The 15,252-nt window shown below is 42.1% G+C and overlaps 1 protein-coding gene across 1 annotated transcript in view; it reads left to right on the top strand.

Annotated features, from left to right (window-relative positions):
• Nucleotides 1-15,252, top strand: part of cttnbp2 (cortactin binding protein 2) — a 97,478-nt gene that overhangs the window by 35,648 nt on the left and 46,578 nt on the right. The window contains exon 3 of the mRNA XM_085412992.1: nucleotides 10,599-10,829. Within this exon, the coding sequence (XP_085269118.1) occupies nucleotides 10,599-10,829 (231 nt within the window). The remainder of the gene's footprint in view (nucleotides 1-10,598; nucleotides 10,830-15,252) is intronic.

Raw genomic sequence — 15,252 nt, 5'->3', positions numbered from 1 at the left:
GTCACCCTTTGGAGATAGCTCAGTTCCACTGCTTGAATCTGCGATCTTATTGTCATTACCTTAGGTTAGGTTAGGGGCTTAGACTGCTTTTACTCTCATCTCCCTCTTTACCCCATCAGACCAGTACAGTGTCCACACTGCAGATGCTAGAGGCAAACACCAGAACAGGGTGCATCCCCTCTCCGGGACACTAGTTCCAGAGCTCGAACCATGTGGTAAGGTGAGCCCGAATTATATCTAGCCAGCATCTATTAACCCTCAAACACAGCAACTCAGGCTCCTTCCCCACCAGAGAGATAATGTCCCAATAGCCAGCTTTAGCAGCTGACCAACAGACCCTCTGCCCCAACCGTTGATAGACACACACTGCACCCAATCCATATGGCATGAGCCTGCCCTCCTATGGGCTCACCACCCACCTCTTTATTCTGTGCCTGGTCAGGCTCCATGATTTAAGACCAGCTGAAGATCTCCCTCGATCTCCCTCCCCAGGCCTGGGTCCATAGTGGGGACCTGGTAACCATATCCTAAGTAGAATGAATTAGTTGAGTTTCTAAAGTTTATTTATTTTTTCTTTTTTTTACCCCCTGCATTGCCTTGGTCCTCTGGAAACAGTTGGCTATTAACCTCAAAAATGAATGTGATGTACAGTTTAGTGAGACATTTTAGATACACCTAATGCCACAATTCACATCCAAAATGTTTACATTTCCACAGTGTGAATGCAGGCAAGATACACATTCAAACATTCGTTGTAACTTCCTCATTTTAGTATAAAGCCTCACTGACACAGGCCTACAGACTACTTAAAGGCCATCTGCAACCACCAGAAGGGAAAGGTGTCAATTCTTCGACTGCTTGTGGAGGATAGAGGTTGTTGGCAGTTGCTGTGAAACTGATTGCCAAAGCCCTAATCAAACAGGCCCAGAGACTGGCCATTGAATTTTATCTTTAGTTTGCTTGTTTTGCATTGAGTTACTGGTTCCGTCTTGCTAACATAACCTAGGTTTAATACATGAGGTTAGGGTCCTCTGGTTTAAATGTGACACCCAAATCAGCTCACTGATAGATAATTTGAGAGAAAACAGTTGAAGTGAAGATTACTTAATTGGTGTGTGTGTGTGTGTGTGTGTGTGTGTGTGCGTGCATGTATGTGAATGACAGATGGTACTGCAGACATTTTCCATCCTCCCCAGGGTCAGTTCATCCCGAGGGACTATCCACACCCCCTGGTGACAAATGCACACACAAACAGACTGGAGAGCTTTTGGATGGTATGATATCCCCCTGCCAACACCCAATGTGTATGATGCGAGCTATACTATACAGTATTATGTATCTATGATCATCTTATACTTATGCATAAGGACTGTAATTAAAATGAGCCAAAGGTAGTTACATGGCTACATTTTAGAAAATAAACAGGACAATCCATCAGAACAAAATACTCTCATGAAGACAGATAACCTAAATAATGGCAAATGTTTGAATATAACACATGAAAGGAAAAGAAATAATTTTAAGGCAGAGTGTGGACTAAACAGCAATCTGACAGTAATGATGAATGTGTTTAGACTTAATTAGCAGCACTTTTATTAGATGAAAACAATTCAATAAATCATGTTAATTGTTAGACAAAATTATATTTTGGTTTTTTACTCTGTTTAACGGATCTAATCCTTGAGTGTCTGTTTTCTTATGATTATAACAAAGCAGCACTGACACTGACTTTTACTGTTTATTCTAACAATTAAATAATCAACTGACTGACTGAAATAAGACTAACCTGAGTGGTTAAAGCCAATATTTAGAATGCTCTTTGATAGCTCTTCAACTTAGGTACAATTGATCGATTGTACTGTTCAGGGAAGGAAACTGCTGCCACAAATCAATCATCTGATGTCATCCTATTCAACCCAACACGCAATACTGAACTCCAAACAAGAAAGAGAACCAGCAAATCATCACATCTGAGAAGCTGGAACTAGAAGGTGTTTGGTGTTTTTTGGTGATATAACGATTGAATACATGAGTCACTTTTCAATAGGGCAAAAAACAACCAGCAGCTGGCTGTTAATGACAGGAGGCTTTATAAAAATGTGTGTGTACACACACACACACACATATATATATATATATATATATATATATATATATATATATATATATATATATATATATATATATATATATATATATATATATATATATATATATATATATATATATATATATATATATATATATAGCAGCTGGATAGCGTAGTGGTTAGACTACACGCCTTTGGAACAGAGGATCGCAAGTTCGATTCCTGCCTGGGGCGTCTGTATCCAGTAAGGGTCCTAAGGCTAGACCCCCTATGCTAAGCAAGCCTACCGCAGACATGAGCGAGACAGATAAATATGAAGGCATGCCGGCTCGGACGTCGCCCGGATCAACAAGGTCCGCGTCAGGTGTTGAGGAACCAGGGCACCCTGACGAAAAGTGGGCTACTGGAACAAGAAGGCATCGGTGGGCAAGAGACGAAAACAGGGCGTTGTTGGAATGCTACTACGCAAGTAACCCTGGCGGAAGGGGCTACATGAATAGGATGAGGGACCTATGGATTCTTCGATACCCAACATCCACAATGACGGCGAAACAACTAGTAGCTCAGTGTTCCAACATTCGAAAGAAGGGACTGCTCTCACAGCTAGAGATTGACGAGGTACAACACAAATGCTACGGCAAGGAGGAGTCAGGACGCCAGGTCAGGGGGGAGATATCATCACCCCCACCCGAGATTGGGTACATAGCCCCAAGTGCGATAGGAGAAGGATCGTTGAGTGCGAGAGGAACTGACCTGAAAAATAGGATCATGGCCAAGCTTGAAACCTGGATCCCGCGTAGCCGGTTACCAGTTCCCTCAGAAGGTCTGCTAGATGATGTTAATGCAGCACTACGGGCAATACCTACAACCACGATTACCGACACTAACAAGCTGATCTACAATACGGCAACAGTGATGCTTGGCTACAAGTTGAACAGCGACAAGGGGCAGTACCCTCCATGGAGAAGGAGGCTAGAGGGCAAGATCAAAGTAGCACGGAGGGAGGTTAGCCAACTAACGGAGTTGCAGAAAGGTGCGACAAATAAGGTGCCTAAGAAATACAGCAAGCTGTCCATACCTGAGGCCTTGGAAACTGCCAAGCAAAGACTCACAGCCTTGGCCAGCCGCTTGAGGAGGTACACCAGAGAGATAGAAGGCAGGAGAATAAACCAGCTGTTCTCCACAGAACCAGCAAAGGTGTACTCTCAGTGGCAAGGGAACAATAAGAGAACAGCACCACCAAGGCTGGAGACGGAGCAATACTGGAAGAGCATATGGGAGAAGGATGCAACCCATAACGGCAATGCTCAGTGGCTAGAGGATCTGAGGGCTGACCACAGCGACCTCCCTGAACAGGGTCCAGTAACCATCACAGTGGCAGATATCCAAGAAAGGGTCTCCAGTATGAAGAGTTGGACAGCACCAGGGCCCGACATGGTTCACGCCTACTGGCTGAAGAAGCTGACTGCACTCCACGAGCGTCTGGCAGCACAAATGAACCAGCTGCTAGTTAACGAGAGACACCCGGAATGGCTAACTGAAGGCCGGACGGTCCTGATCCCCAAGGACCCCAAGAAGGGACCGGTCCCCTCCAACTACCGACCAATAACCTGCCTCAGTACTACATGGAAGCTCCTGTCAGGCATCATATCGGCTAAGATGAACAGGCACATGGGTCAATACATGAGCGGGACACAGAAAGGAATTGGCAAGAATACCAGAGGCGCAAAACACCAGCTACTGGTAGACAGAACAATCAGCCGAGACTGCAAGACCAGACTGACCAACCTGTGCACTGCCTGGATTGATTACAAGAAGGCCTATGACTCAATGCCCCACAGCTGGATACTGGAATGCCTAGAATTGTACAAGATCAATGGGACCCTAAGAGCCTTCATCAGGAACTCAATGGGGATGTGGCGTACAACACTAGAGGCCAACTCCAAGCCCATAGCACAAGTCACCATCAAGTGCGGGATCTACCAAGGAGATGCTCTGTCCCCACTGCTGTTCTGCATAGGCCTGAACCCCCTCAGTGAGATCATTAACAAGACTGGTTACGGATACCGACTACAGAACGGAGCCAGCCACCTCCTGTACATGGATGACATCAAGCTGTATGCCAAGAGTGAACGAGACATCGATTCACTGATCCACACTACCAGGCTATACAGCAATGACATTGGAATGTCGTTCGGACTGGAGAAGTGTAGTCGGATGGTAACAAAGAGAGGGAAGGTAGTCAGAACTGAGGGGATTGAACTACCAGAAGGCAACATTGCAGACATAGAGGACAGTTACAAGTACTTGGGGATCCCACAGGCGAATGGGAACCATGAAGAGGCCGCTAGAAAAGCTGCAACCACCAAGTACCTGCAGAGGGTCAGGCAAGTCCTGAGGAGTCAGCTGAATGGTAAGAACAAGATCCGGGCCATCAACACGTACGCCCTGCCCGTGATCAGGTCCCGTGATCAGGTACCCTGCTGGGGTAATAGGCTGGCCAAAGGAGGAGATAGAAGCCACTGACATAAAGACAAGAAAGCTCCTTACCATGCATGGAGGGTTTCACCCCAAATCCAGCACCCTGAGGCTGTACGCTAAGCGGAAGGAAGGGGGCCGGGGACTGGTGAGTGTCAGCACCACAGTCCAGGATGAGACAACGAACATCCAAGAATACATTAGGAAGATGGCCCCAACTGACCGAGTGCTCAGTGAATACCTCAGGCAGCAGAAACCCAAGAAAGAGGAGGGAGACGAGGAACCATCATGGAAGGACAGGCCCCTGCACGGTATGTACCACCGGCAGATAGAGGAGGTGGCTGATATCCAGAAATCCTACCAGTGGCTGGACAAAGCTGGACTGAAAGACAGCACAGAGGCACTAATCATGGCAGCACAAGAACAAGCTCTGAGCACAAGATCCATAGAGGCTGGGGTCTATCACACCAGGCAAGACCCCAGGTGCAGGCTGTGTAAAGATGCCCCAGAGACAATCCAGCACATAACAGCAGGGTGCAAGATGCTAGCAGGCAAGGCATACATGGAACGCCATAACCAAGTGGCCGGCATAGTGTACAGGAACATCTGTGCCGAGTATAACCTGGAAGTCCCGAGGTCAAAATGGGAGATGCCCCCAAGGGTGGTGGAGAATGACCGAGCTAAGATCCTGTGGGTCTTCCAGATACAGACGGACAAAATGGTGGTGGCTAACCAACCGGACATAGTGGTGGTAGACAAACAGAAGAAGATGGCCGTAGTGATCGATGTAGCGGTTCCGAATGACAGCAATATCAGGAAGAAGGAACACGAGAAGCTGGAGAAATACCAAGGGCTCAGAGAAGAGCTCGAGAGGATGTGGAGGGTGAAGGTAACGGTGGTCCCCGTGGTAATCGGAGCACTAGGTGCGGTGACTCCCAAGCTAGGCGAGTGGCTCCAGCAGATCCCAGGAACAACATCGGAGATCTCTGTCCAGAAGAGCGCAGTCCTGGGAACAGCTAAGATACTGCGCAGGACCCTCAAGCTCCCAGGCCTCTGGTAGAGGACCCGAGCTTGAAGGATAAACCGCCCGCAGGGGCATGCTGGGTGTTTTTTTATATACATATACATATACATGCATGCTAAGCAGAAAGAGCTGTACAGGTGTCTTTTGGAATCTAGACACATGACTGTGTTTATAGTTCTTGAATCACTCATCGGAATAAAGTTAACCTTCACATCAGATATATTTATTTATTTATTTTAAAAAACCTTTCATTGAAACAAAGCCTTTTAGGATATACCTCCCATCCAGGTGTTCATGAATCATGTGAATAGTAGTTTTTTATCAGTTTATCACACCCCTTTTTTGACTCCCGAGCTAAGCAGCATCTCAAGCAACACACACTCAAATCAAGTGCCCTCAAAGCACATCCCTCTATTTTGGTCTAATGCTTGTGTGTGTTCTTCCGGACATGAACAGCTCCTCTGTTTGAATTTTTTTTTTTTTTATATGGATTGAGTTGGGAGCCAACTGCTGACTTGATATTCACAAGTCACAAGAATACATGCTGCTTCTTTCTCCACCATGCAATGTCTGGATTGCCCTCTCCAGATTTCTTTTCAAATAGATCTTTTCTTTCCCTCCTTCACTTCAGTGTTTCTCTCTTTTTTCCCTGATTTTTATTCATTACAACTCTCCTTTTTCGTCCTTCTCTTCTAGTCCATCCCTACTGCTCTTCTGAGACCATCTTTCTTTTTCTGGCCACAATTTTGAACCCCATCTCCCAGCGAGTGCAGCATGCCTATAAAGGTTGATGCTAATAATACTGACATCTCACTCATAGCATACCACCAATGCTACACTAGTAAATACTCTAGAGTTACTAGCGCATAATCACCCCTCTGTTTTTCCCAAACCAGAATATATAAACATCTTATCTTAAACCTTAGTAAACCTCAGGGGTATGGCTCATGACATGTACTGTAACTAAAATATAGGGATGTTAGCCATATTTACATCCTAAAGTCACTGGAAACTTACAGTTCAAGGGTGATTTAGCCCTACTTTTATTAATTTATTTCAGCATGTTTATTACAAACATTTATTCTAAGAATATGTTTAATATTGTCTCCACTATTATTCATCAGCATTATCAAACAGGTGACCAGAACATATTGGTTAAATTTTTATCTTTTTTAAGAAAAGAAAAACAGATTTTTTTTATCAATGGATTTGCTCCTAAAGCATATACCCCTCAAAGCCTATTATATGTTGTAGCTTCCCTGTGATAATCAATGTATCTATGGAATTAAGAGCCTCGGGGGAGCTTAGCATTTGACAGCTGAAGAGGTCTCAAAGGATTCGTGCTATTGGTCCAAGCCCTGACTCTGTAAATAGGGTGACCTACGATCCTGAGCCCCCGCCCCAAATCAGGAAATCTTGATGATCTGGTTCACAGGTTTAAATACGAAGGGAAAACAGAGGTGATTGAGGAAAAAGTTGTTGAACTACTCACGTATCATAAACGGCTCTTTTAATAATAATGAGAAAGGAAAGAAACAACATGCTAGCAAGTTGAGGCTTGTGAAATGAATAGTTTACTCATATTTAATGGGAATGCTCACCTAACCACCCAAAAACCTTTAGCCTGATAAATAATGTTCCTAATGTGAGCATAAAGAGCCGCTGACTGACTGAACTGGACTTAAATGGCCCCTGGTTCTATGTGAGCATTTACAGGGAGATCCTGAGAGGTGAAGGGAAGTTTAAAGCGCCTTGAGGCGACTGTTGTTGTGATTTGGTGCTATATAAATAAAATTGAATTGAAAGATGGCGCTACGTTGCTCCTAATTATTTCTTGCTGAGCTTTACAGATGGATTCCCTTAAGATGGTTTAGATGATACGTTCACTGAAGCTGGATTATGTAGCTTCAGAGCATAAGTAGCTATGGTATGAGGTCAAAACTCCGAGTACTCACCCAGCTGATGTTAATAAAGATTTTTGAGAGTAGAAAATATATTGTAATAAGTATTTTTACTAAGATTTTGTTTTTAAGATTCATCCATTTTAACTAAAATCTTCCCTCTGGTGTGGAAACTGAAGAATGTGACACTGGTGCCATTTTCTGCACTTTGCTGATTTCTGTGTTCTGGATGGTTTATTTTTGAATTTTTGATTTTTGAAAGGTTAAAGACATGAATTTTGAGTTTTTAACAGCTGTGGACCATTTTATAGACACTTTAGAATTAAATTAAATACAGAAAACTGCTTGTTTTAGTTATAATTGTGGTTTTTAATGTCAACTCAAAGTTTATTGAAAGTAGCAAATTATTCCTGCAGGTATTATCTTCATGTTTGAAGTGTTTGTGAGAAAATTCAGCTTTTTCTCAAGTCTTTCCTCTTTCCAGTCTTTCCACACGGTCTTTTTGTTGTTGTTCTTCGGTTCCTCATGCTCTTTCTTCCTCTCTGTCACGCACACCTACCTTTCCTCGGGGGCATGTTTATATTGGCCTGCTCACAGTCGGCCATCAGTATCCAGACCTGCCTCAGCGCTCTTAGAATTGACCATCAATCTCTATCCTCTGCGCTCTTTATGTGAGCGTGTTACTGTTTGACTCTGCAGACTTACTTTTCCTTCTTTGGAAACGCATCTTGCAGCTCCGTCCTGCCATTCATTCCTCTCTGTCCCTGCTGTCTGTGGCTTTGTCTCACACTTGGCTTTCCCTCCCCCCACATAAAATTTAAGTCCCAACCCTTTAAGTAACCCTAGTTATTAATTACTCTCCATTTTTCTACTGCTGATCAATATGAATCATGACTGTGAAATCATTCCAAAACTGCAATTCAAATCTTAGATTAAGGCACCTCCTTTTTGCTTAAAGAGCACATCAAATGGTTTGTCCTTCATAAATGCCTTGACTCAGTTATGTTATAGATCGAAAGACGACCTTCACCCAACTCTGATGGCTTTTGTTTTATTGCAGTGTATTCCTGAAACATGTATTACTCTTTCAGCACTACTTATGGTCTGTGCAGGTTTGCAGCCGCTTTACTGCCGCCAAGTGGATTTTGGTTAGGCAGTATTTGGCCAATCGATGGCCATTTGTTTTCGGTCAGAAAGAAGACCGGTTCAACAGGGGTAATGTTACTGAGGCTAATAAATGCCAGATTCTGCTTGAAGCAGCCGTGAAAAACACTGGATCTTACAGAAGATGTTTCCCCTCTATAACCTGCAGGATTTGATGCAGTGAGCTGTTTCAGGGGAATATACATCAAGAAAAACAAATTCCTCTCTGAAAATATAGCATGCAAGCTATTATGCTAATGTATTGTTAACTAATATATTATTAGCACTATTAGAGTACTAATCAGGTGGAACCATATGATCTTCCGCGGCACACCTGATCATTTCTGACGGCACACCTATGTGCTGCGGCACAGTGGCTGGGAAACACTGAGTCTTTAGGGTCGGTCCAACTGCAAAATGAGAGTCTATGAAGAGCAACTGGTCAGCCTGGTGGTTGCTGGCAAAAAAGATAAGTTGGCAAGAACTGTAACGTAAACAGGAAAGTTGTGGCTATGACTAGAAAAAAAAAATAATTTAACATAGGTACACACTGACTACTGAACCCAACACAAGTGTAGAGTCGCAGTTTTAGTGCTTCACTCAGAGCACATTGCCCCTGCTGTGTGTACAGCCAGCTCTGTTTGATAGCTTCTTCTTTTCTTTTTTTTACCTGCAAAAGTGTACACCCAGACTTTCTAAAGCCACACGGATAATGTGAATTTTTTCCCCTGGTGTCTGTATACACTTGACAAAATTTTGCTGAAAACAAGTCAGATGTTTACTACCGCTGTTAGCTTTGTTTTTTGGCCAATCACCAGTCTGCTGCATTCATATACTGTTTGGAAAGACATGCTATCTTGGGACGCTGATTTGCTGAAGCATTAAGCATTCTGTTTACATTCTACTGGAAGTCCAAAGCTGGAAGATGAATGATAAACATTAGAGTGTGCAGCTGAAAAGATTTTCAGCCTTGCTTGAAGTTTGTAGTTAGCAAAGGATCTTCTACGTAACTGCAAAGGCACACCATGTTTTCAGTTAAGAATGGAAACAGTCATGCCAGTATAGCCGTGTTCTCTTATTATACCACAGCCCTCCTGTGTGTACAGTCTTCCGAGCTGGTCAGAGGTATCTCCCATCGCCATGTACCAGTGTAACCTGAGCGCAGTTGTGCCTGCTTCAGTGCTGAATGCTTGTGGAGTCATGCGGTTGGGGTAATAACATTTAGGGGGGAAGAGTTGGTTGGTTCGTAGTTCCACAGCATGGCCTGAGCTTCCTTTTATTTTGCTTGTTGTTTTTTTTTGTTTTGTTTTGTTTTTTGAAGCACTGTGTAGGGGTAGGTTGGGTGTTAATGGTGGACTGGTAAAAGCTTTGAGCTCTCCAAATCACCGTAAATATGTCCTCTCCTGCTCGTTAGCTGTTATTTACTGTAATGTAATTATGGGTGAGTTTGTTTGGGACACAAACTGACCCTGATGACGGCCACGGGACCAGACGAGTTTGTCAAGTAATAAAGTTTCAGTGTTGCTTGAGCTTCAACCTCTTTGGGACATACATTTCCCATGGGTAGCAGAGAGCTCTCCAAATAAAGTTGAGGAATGCTTAACAAAGTGAAGAAAATAAACCACAGTTTGACGCCTTTCATGTTGTTACCCCGTGTGCTTTTTTGACACGTACACTTTTGATCTAGGTCACTGGATGAGGTTAAGGAGAGAACGTCATTCCTTATCAAAGGCTTTTTGTTTTTGTCTTACATTATACCAATGTCAAAGTACTGTTAGTTAACGCATTGTTTTCTGGTTGTACGCTAATTCTATAACATATCTACAGTATGAGATTATATGTGTGATTCTGGTTGAAAACCTGGAAACATTCTATATATTATTTTTCATCAAAATCATTTTACTCATGTAGTGTAAACAAGTTGAATAGCACCTTTTCTGCTTTTTTTCTATATCCCCTCCAGGCTCAGCGGAAGGAGGTTTTTCTTCAAGAACGGTACAGCCACTACAGCCTGACTGACCCCTACCTGGCACTTCAGAGGGACTTCGAAGGCGGGGTCCCCGGAGGAGACAAGGAACGGGGTCCCCTAGGGTCCAGCCCCATCTCCATCTTGGAGGCCGTCATGGCACACTGCAGAAAGATGCAGGAGCGCATGTCGGCCCAGCTGGCTGCTGCCGAAAGCCGTCAGAAAAGGGTAAGCCATTGCGGGGGGGGATTTCTGTTGGTGGAGAAGGTTGGAGTTGAAAACAAAAATAGAGAGTGCATGGCCTTGTGACCGTGAAACTAAAACGCCACCTGTACGGTTGCTAAGGAAAGATTTAATTTCTCACATGAGATCCAATCTCTTCGCTTCTGCTTTTTTAAACCAGAACTCCCAACCAGACACAACAGTGGAAGCTGAACGTCTCAGGATGTTTACTGCAGGCATTGACAATAATTACTGTAACTTAATTGGATTTTTGTTTTGTAAACAGTCCTTGTGCAGAAATGCTTTGGAGAACTGAATCTACTGGAACGATTATCAGCTGCTGCATGGCGTCGGAACAAAATGGATTAAAGAGCAACTAGCGCATTTATTTATTTATGGTGTTGCTTCCTGCAGCACCGCTTATTGTATAATTAGTCAAACAAATGTTGACATTATTCATTTAGAAGAGGTTCATGAACTGCCCATTGATAAATGTCACATGATATCCAATCATTATAGGAGGGAAACACATAGAACAGTGTTTCCTGTGCTGCCAGACAGTTACAAGGTTTGTGTGTCCAAAATGCCGAATGGTTGTTAAATCTGAACGCGTGAAAGAAGCTTTGATTAAATTTGTGTTGTATCCTTTCCAAAAGTATTACTTTGGATTTGATATAAAAAAAAATTCTTGCCTTTAAATGGAAGGAGCTGTATGTGCGTCAGAATTTGTAGCTTGTTCATGGACTTTCTTTGGTTGGGAGGTGATCTACAATGTCTTGAAGCAAATGCTCTAGTATGTTAAACCATGTTTTGTCATCGGTTCTGCATTGGTCATATGACTGAAAGATATGAATAGTCACTATGTTGTTACATTGACTTAATAGTATATTTATGTCTTAAGCTGCCTCTGAGCTCACATCATTTACTTACCAGCAATAATACTGCAGTGTTTAGCATTACTGCTTTTTAGCATTAGTCTTCAAGTGAAGCCAAGGCTGGCACAATTTTTTTTTTTCTTTTAAATCATCTTGTCATAAACTGAAGTTGTGCTGCTAGGAAAAAACCCAAGGGAACACCAAGATAATCAGGAATCGTGCCCTGTGGACGGTGAAAGTTTGGAGAATTTAACTGCAAGCTACTGAGATATTTCATTGTGAGCTGGACCAGCAGAAAAACCAACACCACCATCATTAGAGCCGTGTAGCTGCGGTAGCAGAGACTGGTCAGTCGCATTTTCCAAAATGTCTAATTTCTGAGCTTATGTTTGTTTCAAGTTAAATTGTAGTGAATAGGTGGCTATATTCAGTCAAGTTTAATGAAATCTATTTGCATCTTCTCTTTGACCACAGATTGAGTTTATTTACACAGAATTCAAATCTCTGAGGCTGAAATCCTCCAAAGGAAGTTGTGGGAAAGAGAAAATTCGACGCTTGTCTGTGTATATTAATGTTTCTCCTGAATGCATGGGTATTGTATGAATGGGGGAAGAGTGGAGTAACAGTGTGTCTGTGTTGTGTGCAAACCTAATACCTATTTTCTGGTGTGTCAGTTCTGCTTTTGTGTACAAACTCATATACGCACATGCAGTGTGTGTATTTGAGTGTGTGTTTGTTCGAGGTCTCTTTAGGATTAGAAAGCCCTGATTAACTGGGCAGCCAGATGTCTGCTATCCCTCTGTCCCATTTTTGCTGTTTCTCTTTTTCCTCTCATATATGTGTTCAGACATGAGGCTGGAGGACTGAGTGTGTGAACAATAAAGAAAATACTCTGTTAAAGTGTATGTCCTGTCCATGAACCCTGAAACACAGATTTAGTTTGAAGCCACACTGAACCTTTGTAAGTAACCACACACATAAATACACAGAGAGGAGGTATGGACGAAGGAAGGAGTGGAAGGAAGGGAGAGGTAGGAGTCGGTGTTTTGACAGGAAAGCTGGCTAAATAGAGTGTGTGTGTGTGTGTGTGTGCGTGCGTGCGTGCGTGCGTGCGTGCGTGCGTGCGTTATCCTTAATGTGCAGCCATATGTGGATTGTTGAATTATTTGGCATAAAAATATAAACGGTAACTTTTAAAAGAAATTGAATTTTCCAGATCTTAAATAGAAAAATGACAAATGATGCTTCTGTCCATGAAGTTAGAATCAGATGTTACAGTTTAGGAGCAAAGATTAGAACATTTTCAGGAAGTGAGAGAAGTAACCTGTGACATGTAGAGGTTGTCTTACTATTTCTCTGTTACTGACAAGTGTTTGTTGTCATCAGGTGAAGATTTAAAACCTCTCTTTAGGGGTTTAAGGAGGAAAAGTTTGTGAATGGAATTTCAAATTAATTAAAAAAGGATTGCAGTAAAAGTATCTGTTTGGCTGGGACTGGCTGCGACAGGAAACTCATCCAAAAAACAGATGGTTTAATGCAAAAAGAAGTCTCACAATGCCCCAGTGTCATCACATGCCCTGCAGATAACTGTGAAACCAATATTTAGTTTGCCAAAGAAGATTCAGACAAACAATTTATGTTCTCTGGACAGGTAGACCAAAGATCGAGTTATATAGGGACAGTAACTGTAGGCATGTTCGGCGCTGATCAAAGGCAGCTTTTCAGAAGAACAGTTTCACACCAGCTGTACAGCAAACTTTTTAAAATCTTCGGATTCTCAGGTTGATTTGCCAGTCAGTGAACTATGAGAAGATGCTGTGAAGCCATCTGCTGGAAAGCTCAACCAAAAAAGTAAATAAAAAAATATATATTTTATTAGAATTAGAATAATATAGAATTTCCCAGAATTTAAAGCCATTTAAAATTTTGCAAAAAAGTTAAAAGACCAATGAAGTTTGTTTGTTTGTTTGTTTGTTTTTTGGTCAAATGTCAAAAAGACTGGTGAAAAAAAGTGTTTTTATGAAAGGGCAGGAGAATAGCTTCTGGTGATATTTTGGTTAAATAAATAGAAATAATTAAAATAAAAATAATTTAATAATAAATTGATCATCTTTACTATACAACAGTTTCATTGAGTTGTACCACAACATCTGAGGTTTTATTTCAGTCCACTCTGGTCTTATTTTAAAGGATCACTTACTTGTCGTGGGTTTTCTGCGTCTAGTTTGGTCCCAAATAAGTAAATTGCACCGAACTTTTATGGATACTGCATCTCTTCACCATGTGAAGCTCTTTGGTTTCTTTGGTTATGCCTTTAGAAATGTTACAAAACAATAAGAAATGCGGACTGAGTGATGGAGCCGCCAGAAAGTTCACCTATCTCCTAATTAACCATGTGATTTGTACCACAATGCCAAGACTGGTATTTTGATTTGGAATGTACCATTTTTGTAGTGTTCTCTACAGTTAGGTTTGCAGAGTCTTCTGGAATTGAGTAAAACTGAAAATTATGGTTATTTTCTTAGGATTGCACAGTGCATCACATGGCAGATTTAATATTCTCACAAGACAGTTTGGCCTAAAAACAGAAAGTGCACCACTTCACCTGTGAAACCACTCTCAGTACTGCTGAGAAACATGGTTGTATGACTTTGAACTACAGCGGTTTTGCTTCTTTTTAGCCCCCCAAAACACACTTAAATATAAAAGAAGCAACAACAGACAGCAATGTACTCTCATTTGACATGGTGAATATAAATTGGTGAAATGGAGATTTGTATGAGATTGTTCCTTAAGTTTTTTGCAGTTGCTGTGGTGCTACATTATGATTTTTGGTGCAACGTACTAGAAGAGCGCATCCTCTTCTAAGGTGGAAGCTGTGTACTCTTTTTGGTGTATAATAAATCACCATATCACCACTGATTGCCCAGTTGTAGCCAAACAATCAATCAGCAAATGTGTCAGGCAGGTTTCACTGGAACTCTTAAAATGACCAGTGACACAACAACAAACCAGCACTGCTAAAAGACACAGGCTTAGCATGCTTGGAGAGATCTTCTGGTTGCTGGGTAGAGTGAATTTCACCTGGCTAGTTCGTGCTATCTTTATCCCCTCCGTCTGTTTCCACTTCTGTTGTCCTCCTGTGAGTAAGCTACTGAATTATCCATGAGGTCTTAGCCAAGCTGAAGACAATCACGCAGTTAATACATAACACACTCTGAACTTGTTCATGGGAATAATAAGGGCAATCCCCAAGTCCTGCTATCTCCTTCTCCATGAATCAGTCATGAAGTTGGAGAAAGACCCTATCCAACCCTACAACTAACACCCTACTGCCACTTTAAAGGACCACCATTAACCTGTATAAAGAGATTTTACATAACAATTTGTATCATCTGTAGGCATAGTATAAAATTTCTGGAAACTCTTTGTAGCCCACTTGTATTAAGAGTGCTGTTAGCAATAGCAGTAATTTAAAAAATCATCATAGACAATCTATAAGATAATTGAAAATCACACCTACAGTAAAAAAAAAACTTGGTGTGGTATGGTGC

This window comes from Rhamphochromis longiceps, linkage group LG7, assembly GCF_057381845.1.
Source record: "Rhamphochromis longiceps isolate RC_006_pf linkage group LG7, R_longiceps_female_GT1.1, whole genome shotgun sequence".
Taxonomy (NCBI): domain Eukaryota; kingdom Metazoa; phylum Chordata; class Actinopteri; order Cichliformes; family Cichlidae; genus Rhamphochromis; species Rhamphochromis longiceps.
This window is presented reverse-complemented; position numbering and strand designations above follow the sequence as displayed.